Source organism: Erpetoichthys calabaricus, chromosome 5 (assembly GCF_900747795.2).
Source record: "Erpetoichthys calabaricus chromosome 5, fErpCal1.3, whole genome shotgun sequence".
Classification (NCBI taxonomy): Eukaryota; Metazoa; Chordata; class Cladistia; order Polypteriformes; family Polypteridae; genus Erpetoichthys; species Erpetoichthys calabaricus.
In genome coordinates this window covers 64,027,557-64,040,149 of record NC_041398.2, presented here as the reverse complement: position 1 = coordinate 64,040,149, position 12,593 = coordinate 64,027,557, and the positions used below count along the sequence as shown (strand labels likewise).

General features: G+C 37.5%; 1 protein-coding gene across 2 annotated transcripts in view; it reads left to right on the top strand.

Moving 5' to 3' along the window:
* The window catches only part of LOC114651704 (C-terminal binding protein 1), a 396,852-nt gene that overhangs the window by 135,566 nt on the left and 248,693 nt on the right, over positions 1-12,593 (top strand). For both annotated transcript variants that reach the window (XM_028801589.2, XM_051928629.1), the window contains exon 2: positions 2,500-2,668. In XM_028801589.2, coding sequence (XP_028657422.1) covers positions 2,644-2,668 — 25 coding nt within the window. In that variant the 5' untranslated portion in view covers positions 2,500-2,643. The remainder of the gene's footprint in view (positions 1-2,499; positions 2,669-12,593) is intronic.

Here is a 12,593-nt window from a genome sequence, read left to right as displayed (position 1 = left end):
ATTTGGGCACCCTAACAGAGATATTACATTAATACTTAGTTGAGCCTCCTTTTGCAAATATAACAGCCTCTAGACACCTCCTATAGCCTTTGATGAGTGTCTGGATTCTGGATGGGGGTATTTTTGACCATTCTTCCATACGAAATCTCTCCAGTTCAGTTGCCTTTGTAGATTTCGAACTGTGTTTTGGGCCATTGTCTTGTTGGAATATCCAACCCCTGTGTAACTTCAACTTTGTGACTGATGCTAGAACATTATCCTGAAGAATTTGTTGATATTGGGTTGAATTCATCTGACCCTCGACTTTAACAAGGGCCCCAGTCCCTGAACTAGCCACACAGCCCCACAGCATGATGAAACCTCCACCAAATTTGACAGTAGATAGCAAGTGTTTTTCTTGTAATGCAGTGTTCTTCTTCCGCCATGCAAAACGCTTTTTGTTATGACCAAATAACTCCATTTTTGTCTCATCAGTCCAAAGCACTTTGTTCCAAAATGAATCTGGCTTGTCTAAATGAGCATTTGCATACAACTAGCGACTCTGTCTGTGGCGTGAGTGCAGAAAGGGCTTCTTTCTCATCACCCTGCCATACAGATGTTCTTTGAGCAAATTGTGCAGAATTGTAGAACGATGTACAGATACACCATCTGCAGCGAGATGTTCTTGCAGGTCTTTGGAGGTTATCTGTGGGTTGTCTGTAACCATTCTCACAATCCTGCACATATGCCGCTCCTGTATTTTTCTTGGCCTGCCAGATCTGGGTTTAACAGCAACTGTGCCTGTGGCCTTCTATTTCCTGATTACATTCCTTACAGTTGAAACTGACAATTTAAACCTCTGAGATAGTTTTTTTGCAGTCTTCCCCTAAACCATGATATTGAACAATCTTTGTTTTCAGATCTTTTGAGAGTTGCTTTGAGGATCCCATGCTGTCACTCTTCAGAGGAGAGTCAAAGGGAAGCACAACTTGCAGTTGACCACCTTAAATACCTTTTCTCATGATTGGACACACCTGTCTATGAAGTTCAAGGCTTAACGAGCTAATCCAACTAATTTGGTGTTGCAAGTAATCAGTATTGAGCAGTTACATGCATTCAAATCAGCAAAATTATAAGGGGACCCAAATTTTTGCACAGCCAGCTTTTCACATTTGATTTAATTTCATACAACTAAATACTGCTTCACTAAAATCTTTGCTCGGAAAACACCCCAGTACTCAGATGTTCCTAGGAAATGAAAGACATACTACTGTTATCTTTTTTGTTGAAGTACAGTAAATTATTATGCAGGCTGAGACTTTTTCCCAAACTTTTTCATATGACTGTATATATATATATATATATATATATATATATATATATATATATATATATATATATATATATATATAATATAATATAATAAATAATATATGGTTAGGTGAACTGAAAGAGGTTGAAAATAGTCATTCTAGTGTATTTTCTAGGTTAGGCTTTTCATGTATTGTTCATTACTTACAGGTGTCTTTTTGAAAAATGTGTTTTAAGCAGCTTCATCTAATGGCTTTTCATGTATTCATATTTCTCAGGCCAGGATGAAGATTATTTTTTGGTAGCATTTTTTTTCTATGTCACATCATTTCTAGAAAATAATCATTTCTTTCAGCATGTACTGTGCTAATTTTAATTGGCTAAATTGTTGCCTTACTTAGTTTAATGTTGACATGCAATAACTCTCTTGGATATGCTTGCTCTCTATACTACAGATTAAATTTGTTTCACTTATTTACATAACTGAATTACTTTGTTACTTTGATAAGTTAGGTAAGCATCTCTGCATTTCTTTAGTAGCGTGGATATTTAAGTTGAAATTAATTCTTACAAGGAAATATCTTCTTCATGTACTGCAAAGCTGTTAATCTGACATTTTGTTCTTCTTTTTCCCTTACCATTGTATCTCAGGGTATTTTTGTAACATCCTTGAAAGTATTTTTAAACGTGCCAACTGTTATAGAAAAAAATATCTTTTCAAGACATTTATTGTTTTGAATTTATGTATCGTGGCTCCCCATGATTCTGATATTGAATGAGCATGTTTGGAAAATGAATGAATAATTAAATTGAGATGTGCAACGGTGTAGATATTTTCATTACTCGATTATGCTTTAATTAAATCATGTGTCTACCTGGATGATGCACAGAATATATGTTTCTTTAAGTATAACCATCAATAATTTATTTATTTATTGTTTTGCTCACGTTTCACAATGAAGAGTTCAAGTTAAGATAGTCATCTTTAATGGTAGATGTAATGTTGAAGGTCTCTTTCTGATGTGTTTATCTTTTGTGGGAATATATCAGTGTTGTTAATTTGGTAACTGTCACAATGTGTTTGTAAGTATGTTAAGTGCTTCCACATGTAAACTGAATTTTTAAGATACTGGTCTTTTTTTCAAACAGTTTGTTTTACCACTTTTTATTTATTATGAATTGTTTTGTGTTTTATGTTTTTTCTTTTAGTAACATCCCAGTTGTAAAGCTGCAACAACAGGAACCACAGGCAATAGTTGCTGTCTTCTGAGAGAACAGCATCGCATACGGCCCAAAAAACGTGACTGGGGTGTTGGCAGTGACATTGTACACCATTGACTGCAGGAAGCAGACATGCAAAACGGCCAGCCCTTCAGAGGTAATTTACAGACACCTCAGCAAAGGGCAAGTGGTTTTCTTGTAAATGACAGTCAGTAGCTTGTCTACTTCCTCACAAGCAAGGATCTTTGATTTGCTGATAATGTAGTGTTTATGTTATAGTTCCAACAGTTAGACTACTGTGATTAACCTGTGCTATACACATACACTATGAAAGGCTTTTAAACCCTAGTCTGCTACAGCTGATTTTTATTTTTATCAATGAATTAATCAGATAGCAGTTAATTTAATTAATTGATAGTCATGTTAATTAATTAGGTAAGTTAATTTTACTGGGGGTCAGTTAGGAATACCATGCTGTTTGTACTCAGTTTGTCAAATGGTTGTTTTTGTATATGGTGCTATTAACAGCTTGTAGCTTGAAAAGGCACTTTATAGTCCATACAAGATTACAAAACCATATAATAAATACCCAGTGATTACTAAATACCACAAATAAATAAAAGGTGAAACCAGAGCACTGACTAAAACTTATCTTACAAATCTAAATAGATATTCAGTTACATCCTGATTAAAAAGAAGTGGAACACTTATATTCATTCATTTTTGTTTAGATGGTTAATGTTTGCTAAAGCTGACTTATTTCCCTTTCCCTTGTCAAATAGTGGCAAAAGAATAAAAACAGTACTGTAAAGAAACGTGTGGTTAGCATAATACTGTATGTGCTGGATTACATTAGAAAATATGAGTAGCAAAGGAAATGCAGGAAATATCATTGCAATTGTACAGATAGTCTGTGCACAGCAAGAATATTCCATTCACAGGCTTCAGGTGTTGCTGGTCTCATTCAGTACTTGGCTGCTTTATTTTTTGTTGACTTTGTTTCCACTGTAATACTCTTCTGAGCTTATTTATCTCTGTATGTTCTGGCTATTTAATAACTTTTTTCAGTTTATTTGTTTGTTTTTAGAACGTCTATTGGATTAAAACACGATCAAATTTCTGAGAAGAAATATGTTTCTGCTCTTCCTTTCCACTATTTTACATAAGCAGCCTGCAGCCCAATATACAGTTAGGTCCACAAGTATTTAGACAGTGACACAATGTTCATTATTTTGGCTCTGTACACCACCATAATGAATGTGAAATAAAGCAATGATTATGTGATTGAAGAGTACAGTTTCAGCTTTAATGTAAGGGATTTGTAAGGCACCAAAAATATCATATGAGCCCTTTAGGAATAACAGCCATTTTTTTCTGCATAGCCCCCCATTTCCAGGGGCTAAGTATTAGGACATTTGACTGACAAGTTGTTCCATACCCAGGCTAGTGCAGTTTCCTCATTATTTCATTAAATATTAATTGGGTAAAAGGTCTGGGATTGATTCCAAGTGTGGAATTTGTTTTGGGAATCTGTCACTGTGAACTCTCAATAAATATGAGGTCCAAAGATAGATAGATAGATAGATAGATAGATACTTTATTAATCCCAGGGGGAAATTCACATACTCCAGCAGCAAAAAATATTAAATTAAAGAGTAATAAAAAATGCAGGTAAAAAACAGACAATAACTTGAATAATGTTCAACGTTTACCCCCTCTGGTGGAAGTGAAGAGTCGCATAGTTTGAGAGCCGTCCATGCAAGTAAAAGCAGTCCATCATTAGGCTGAGAAAACAAAATAAACCTACCCAAGATCAGAAACACAAGGAGTGGTCATTTAAAAATGTACTGGTAAGCTCAACAATACCAGAAGGTCTGGAAAACCACAAAAGACAGTTGTTCTGGATGATTGCAATGTTCTGTCCTTGGTTTAGCCAAACCAAGAACACTCTCTGGGAGGTAGATCTATAATTGCCAAAGTCTACAATCAAGAAAATACTTTATGAAAGTAAAGACAGAGAGCTTACCATAAGGAGCAATCCATTGGTAAACCTTAAGTACAGGAAGGTCAGATTAGACTTTGCCAGAAAGCCTATCCTGGTCTGGAACAATTTTCTTTGGACAAAGAAAACTAAGATAAATATATACTAGAATGTTGGAAACAGAAGAGTATGGAGAAGAGACGAAATGGCTCATGATCCGCCGAATACCACATCATCTGTGAAACATTATGGATGCAGTTTTATAACATGATCATGCATGGCTGTTATTGGAAGTTGTTCACTAGTGTTTATTGATTATAGGACTGCTGACAGAAGTAGAAGGGCTAAACTATCTGCTCAGATTCAGTCAAATGCTGTAAAACTGATAGGATGACGCTTTACAGTACAGACAGACAATGAGTATACCGCGATAACAAACCAAGTGCTTTTCAACTCAAAGTAGTAGAATTTTCTTCCATAGCCAAGTCAATTAATTGATCTCAGTGGCAGAAAGTCCAATGAACAAGCAGCACCTGAAGACCACTGCAGTAAAGGCATGGCAAAGTGGAAAAAACCATGGGATCCAGACTTAAAGCAGTCATTCACTGTAAAGGATTTTCAACCAAATATTGAAAATGATCATTATATTTATGATTATGTTTGTCCAAATAATTTGGAGTCTCTGGAAATAGGGGGGCTATGCAGAAAAAATGGCTGTCATTTCTAAATAGTTCATATAATATATTTTGGTATACCATACCCCTTAAATTAAAGTTGAAAATCTACACTTAAATCATATAATGGTTGCTTAATTTCAAATCCATTGTGGTGACGTACAGAGCCAAAATAATGAAAATTGTGTCACTGTCCAAATACCTATGGACCTAACTGTAGTTGACAGTGTCCAGGGGGCTTTATACCTTTATGAAGTTACTCTTTTTCCGCTTTATTCAGCTGTGTATCACAAAGGCAACAGACTTAGCTGCATTTATAAATTAAACCAAACAGAACGTTTCAAGTAACATTAATTAACTGCACTGTTTGCTGTGTAACAGTGAACAGGTTAACAACTCAAAAGGATCATTCCTTAGGCAAATGATGACAATTTCAGGCAAGACCCAGAAGCAGAGCACAAACTCTCTTGAGACAGCTTGGTTACTGGAGCTCGTCTAACTAGAAGTCCAACTGAAGCCAGTTATTTTTGTCAGTGAAAATCATCCCATTATTTATGAGGATCCAGGAGAAAATACATACCAGTTTTTCTACAAACTACCAATTTATATATATATTATTAATGAGTTCAAGATATATCTAAATTTTCTGGAACTGTGATCAAAGTTACATAGTGATTATTGATTATTTTTTACCACTTGATACTGCTCCTTAATTATTTCAAAATAGCAATGAATGACCAAAGAGCTAAAAATGGTTAAACTAGTAATGTGTTCCAACTACACGCTTAATCAGGAAGTGGTGCCCTGAGGCAGAGCAGGCTCTGAGAGACTGCTTTGGAACTACGGACTGGGATATCCTGCAGGGATCATATAGTGAGAACATTGAGGAGGTTGTTGACTGCACTACTGACTACATCAACTTCTGTATGGACATTGTAGTTCCAGTAAGAACAGTACGCTGCTATGCTAACAACAAGCCATGGATTACAAGTGACATCAAGGGCCTTTTGAAGCAGATAAAAGGGGCTTTTAAAGGTGGTGATCAGCATGAGATCAAGCGCGTGCAGAAGGAACTCCGAGTCCAGCTCAGACAAGTGAAGGAGCAGTACAAGAGAAAGCTGGAGCAGAAGTTTCAGAATAACAGCATGAAGGAAGTGAGGGATGGGATGAAGATCATCACTGGCTGCAGCTCGAAGCGGGGTGCCACCATCGAGAGAGACGTGGAGAGAGCGAACCTGATGAACAACTTCTTTAACAGGTTTGACCACCCGAACACACTCTCACCTCAGAGTACTGCATCCTCCACCCATCCTTCTGCTGATACCAGCATAGGAGAGAGTTTCCCCCCACCCACAATTACGGCAGCCCATGTAAGCAGAGAGCTGAGGAGACTTCAGGCCAGCAAAGCAGTGGGTTCAGATGGAGTATCGCCACGACTACTGAAAGACTGTGCGTTGGAGCTGGTGAGTCCTCTACAGCGCATCTTCAACCTGAGCCTGGAACAAGGGAGAGTCCCGTGGCTTTGGAAAACGTCTTGCATTACCCCAGTCCCAAAGGTATCATGTCCTGGTGAGCTGAATGACTTCCGGCCTGTCGCTCTGACGTCACATGTGATGAAGACCATGGAGCGGCTGCTGCTTCACCACCTGAGGCTACAGGTCTGCCACGCCCTCGACCCTCTGCAGTTCACATACCAGGAGAAGATGGGAGCAGAGGATGCCATCATCTATATGCTACACCGATCCCTCTCCCACTTGGACAGAGGCAGTGGTGCTGTAAGAATTATGTTTCTGGACTTCTCTAGTGCCTTCAACACCATCCAACCTCTCCTCCTTAGTGACAAGCTGACAGAGATGGGAGTGGATTCGTACCTGGTGGCATGGATCGTGGACTATCTTATAGACAGACCTCAGTATGTGCGTCTCGGGAACTGTAGGTCTGACATTGTAGTCAGCAGCACAGGAGTGCCGCAGGGGACTGTGCTTTCTCTGGTCCTGTTCAGCCTATATACATCACACTTCCAGTACAACTCTGAGTCCTGCCACATGCAAAAGTTTGCTGACGACACTGCTATCGTGGGCTGCATCAGAAGTGGGCAGGAGGAGGAGTATAGGAACCTAATCAAGGACTTTGTTAAATGGTGCAACTCAAACCACCTACACCTGATCACCAGCAAAACCAAGGAGCTGGTGGTGGATTTTAGGAGGCCCAGGCCCCTCCTGGACACCGTTATTATCAGAGGTGACTGTGTGCAGAGGGTACAGACCTATAAATACCTGGGAATGCAGCTGGATGATAAATTGGACTGAACTGCCAATACTGATTCTCTGTGCAAGAGAGGACAGAGACAACTATACTTCCTTAGAAGACTGGCGTCCTTAAACATCTGCAATAAGATGCTGCAGATGTTCTATCAGATGGTTGTGGCGAGCGCCCTCTTCTACGCGGTGATGTACTGGGGAGGCAGCATAAAGAAGAGGGACGCCTCACGCCTGGACAAACTGATGAGGTCAGCAGGCTGTATTGTAGGCACAGTGCTGGACAGTTTGATATCTGTGTCAGAGTGACGGGCGCTGAGCATGTTAACACTATACAAGATTGTCTATTATACCTGCCTTGCACTTTTTTTTAAATTTTTTTTTTATACCTTGCACTGCGTTTTTGTTGCTCTTTAATTAATATTGTTTTTATCAGTACTCTGCTGCTAGAGTATGTGAATTTCCCCTTGGGGATTAATAAAGTATCTATCTATCTATCTATCTATCTATCTATCTATCTATCTATCTATCTATCTATCTATCTATCTATCTATCTATCTATCTATCTATAACGATCTTACTAATTCATTTGCTTTTGCAGCTGTGTTCATCATGAAGCAAATCTTTTAAAGTGACTCAGCAGTATAACTGTAATGAACATGTTTAGAAAGGATAGTTATTGCCTATGTACAGTAAACTCCTTCTAGCAGATTTTAATAAATAAAGCTTAAGTGAGGCTGCTTTGTATTTCAGACAAGTGATAGAGAGCATACAAAAGTTTTCTAATTCATTGAAAGGTAGAAAATGGTCTTGATTAAGAAATTAAATTGGAATAAAATCGAGTAGCTACTGGTAGGGCCTCAGGACCAGAGTAGAAAATCCACAATACAAATGGATCAGTATAATGGCCCGTTTGATGAACTGAGGCACCTGTTCACTCTTTTGAGTATATTCAGGTGTGGATTTTTTTCCTAACTTTTATTAGTTAACATTGTTTTACAAAGGATAAATTATACAACAGACTGGACTTTGAAAAACCCTGCCACAGAAAACACTTTATGATCTGGAAGATATACTCCTGTAATGTTATTGTTATAGAATTTCATTACATTTTGAATATATTTAACAAGCAAATATTATGGCTTGACAGTTTGCAAAGATATTAACAGTTAAAAAATTCTGATTAGAGTTGGTTAGTAAAACAAAAATCCTTAACAATATGGCCAGCTAAATGAGTGCAATAACTGTTGTTTTTATATTTATTTAGGAGGTTTTATTATTTATTAGTTTTAATATTTATATTTGATATTTTCCTTTAAAAAGGGATAGTTGTTATTTAGGGTTGGATAAAAGCAAGGATTTTGGTATCTAATAGCAGTAGAATTTTCATATTTCTTGGTGGATCATCAAGTTTTATAGCTCTTTAAATATTTGTCATTATATGTTGAGAATATAGCTTGTTGATTGCAGGTATATTTAATTAGAAACTAGTAAATTACATTTTTTTGCTATGCAAAATAGTTCCTAGGAATTTGTGTTAGTGCTATAGCAGTAATATGGGAGTAGCCACTTTTTTTTGTGTTTTCAACATTAGATTGTTTTGGGTACTTCAAATGACCAGTCAGTTTGAAAATTGTAATTGTGCTTGAGCACTGGCTCCCTTAATCTTTGTGGTAAAATTAATGGTTCTCCGGACTGAATTTACATCTTTTTAGCCCTCTTTTCAAGTGAAACAGTGTAGATGCCACATGGGCAGTACATTTCCCGGCATGCCCTGCTGGCTTCCCACTCGGCACGGACATCTGGTACTACTGCCATCTAGCGTGCTGGGGGAATAAAAACTCCTCAGCAATATATTTTCTTTTCCATGGGCTGTCTGTCCATCTTTTTTGATCCTTCCTTCCGGGTCTGCTACTTGTTGCTGGGATGCCCATCCAGCCCATGTGGCATCTACACTGTTTCACTTGTAAAGAGGGCTAAAAAGATGTAAATTCACTCCGGAGAACACTTCAGGGTCACTGGGTTCTGCGAGAGGGCGCTGCAGGGAGACAAGAACCCTGTTATAATGGACTTCTGTATGACCTGGAAGTGCTTCCATTAGGCAATCACCCTGGTACTGGAAGCACTTCCGAGTCACATAGAAGTCCATTATAACAAGGAGCTTGTCTCCCTGCAGCACCCTCTCGTGGCACCCAGTGACCCCAACAGGGCTGCCCTGCCAGACTACATTTCCGGTACTGCTGCCATCTAGCGTGCTGGGGGAATAAAAACTCCCCAGCAATATCTTTTCTTTTCCATGGCCTTTCCATCCATCTTTTTTGATCCTTCCTTCCGGGTGTGCTTCTTGTTTCCTCTCTGGCCAGGATGCCCGTCTAGCCCACGTGGCATCTACAACAGATTAAGGAGAGAGTTGGAGTCAAAACCCAAGCCCACTAAGAAAAAAAATATTGGTATAGAGATGAAAATAACTGCAAAGAAGCAGAGAACTCTATTAATACCTTAGATGAAATGTGTGGAATTCAGGTGGTCTTAGTCTGTAATACCTGATGTCTGTCTGTACTAACATGAGAGCTATAGGCTGTTTAGATATTAACCAATAAAACCCTGATCTGTTAATTGTAATATGAATTCTGTGTCAAAACAGAAATCATGTGCAACAGATTCAGAATTCTTTTCACTTTCTAAAAGGTCCTAATTATTATGATATAATGTTATCTGAAATTTCCATTAATCAGAGGTATCAAGAAAAAGTAATACAATTTTTTATATCCTATAAAATAAATTTATTTATATATCCATGGGTGTGTGCAAGTCTACAACCAACTACTGAAATATATACACATAAGTGTACATTTTTATGCTGAAGCTGATTTCTAAAATATTAAAGAAATCCAACTATACTTCAGATATTGTATGTTCACAGTGCAGTAATATACTGTAAATAGTAATTTTTTAACCTGGTTATCTGGTCACTTCTTTTACAAGATGGATGTTTGTGGCTGGAGCCATGATGTTACAGGTTATTTCTGTACTTGACTGGAGTAAATAACTGAAGAGAGTTCGATGTTCAGGTTTTGGAGCACCATACTCAAATGAACATCGGACATGTGCTTTTCCAAAAGTCTTTATGGTACTGAGCCTTTTCAAACAAGTGTATTCATTAAAAGTGGTGACAGTCATGTTTTTTTATGATACAATATTGAAAACAACCTTAAATATTCGTAATATTTGATCATTCAGAATAAGGATTATTACAGAATTGTTTAATCCACAAGCAATAAAGCACTAAAGAATGGTTGGTAGATAGACAGAAAAGCAAAAGCCATTTTTATTGATAAGAAAATGGCAACTTATATAGTAAACTAGCAAAATACCCGCGCTTCGCAGCGGAGAAGTAGTGTGTTAAAGAGGTTATGAAAAAGTAAAGGAAACATTTTAAAAATAACGTAACATGATTGTCAATGTAATTGTGTTGTCATTGTTATGAGTGTTGCTGGCATATATATATACATATACACATATACACACACATATACACACATATACAGATATATTATATATACATATACACATATATTTTTTATATATATATATATATATATATATATATATATATATATATATATATATATATATATATACACATACATACATACATACATACATACATATACACACATAGATGCACTTACAATAACATAGAAATCAATATAAACAACATGAACATCATTATCATATGAGAATATGAAGTAATATATAAGAAGCACATTTCATATAAATACAAATTATTAAACAGTAAAATCTTCTTCTATAATTTGCTACCGTGGCTTTTCGTTGGTCTGTCCAGGATTTTAAATCACCTGTAGCTTGCAAACCGTTTCACCTATTGACTTGAAATCTGGTACACATATAATACGTCACGTCTGCTATCCGCTTTATGGGTGATGATTGTATTACTGTTTTTATGTTTATTTTATTTTAGAATCAACTCCTATCTGCGCACACCAGGGCGGCCGTGGGTGGATGCGTATGGTGTATTCAGTCCATGTTATCGTGCATTGCGCTGTCAGTGTTATTTTGATAAAAGAATTTGAACAATATATAAGAAGCGTATATATTATTAAACAGTAAAACATTAACATTTAAGAAGTAAAGTTACATGAAGTACTACTGCAGTGCCTTCGGGTATACCTCATTTTTTGTTTGCCCATTACATGCTTAAATGTATAAATGTTTTGGTGCACCAACCCGAGAACACGCGACATATAACCGAGCGTGGGAGAAGCATGGATTTTAAACACGCGTTGAGTTCATCTGCTGGTCTCCCTCGTGGAATAACTGGTAATGTTTGACTAAAATCTACAGCGAGTAAAACGATATTACCTCCTATTTTTTTTTTTACGATCTCTGAGATCTTGCTTTTTTCGGTTCAAGGCTTCATAAGCTCTTTTATGTTGTATGGTGTACTTATCCCAAACCATCATCTTTGAATGTTGCAAGACTTTCGCCTTGTATGTAGATCGGGGTAATTACATTCATTGCATTCCTAGTCTGAATCACAATCTGATTGTATGGGTGGTTACCTGGCACTGTAGGGTTGCCACCCGTCCTTTAAAATACGGAATCGTGCCGGGTTTGAGAATGAAATTGCGCGTCCCGTTTTGAATCAATACTGGACGGGATTTATCCCGTATGTTTTGTATCATTTTTTTTTTAAAGCAGCGTCTCATGCAAATTATCCCACACGCATTTTATGAAGATGCCTCCTTTCCTACTTTGGATTGGGTAATACTTGATGTCATCGTTAGTTTGATTGGTGTTTTCAACTGTCCAGTGAGGAGGGCGTGTCTTTTAAGTACAGTCTGCAAAGTGTTGGCACTGAGATGTTGTGTCAGCGCCATAGTTGAAGCCCCTAACGTTGCAGTCAGCAAGTCGGCTAACATCCGCCATGTGCCGTCTTTCAGTTGCGAGAAGCAGATCATAGAATGGTTGAAACTGTTGCCCCTAACGTTGCGCCACGGCGTGTGGTTCGTTTATACCTCGTGTCTTGTCATTAAACTTTTATCTCGCGAATATGTTATTGCAATCCGCAGCGGGATCGTTTCTATAAACTTAATTGAAAGTTACGTTTTACACCGTGCTTTGTTTCCCTTATGAACATGCTTGTAT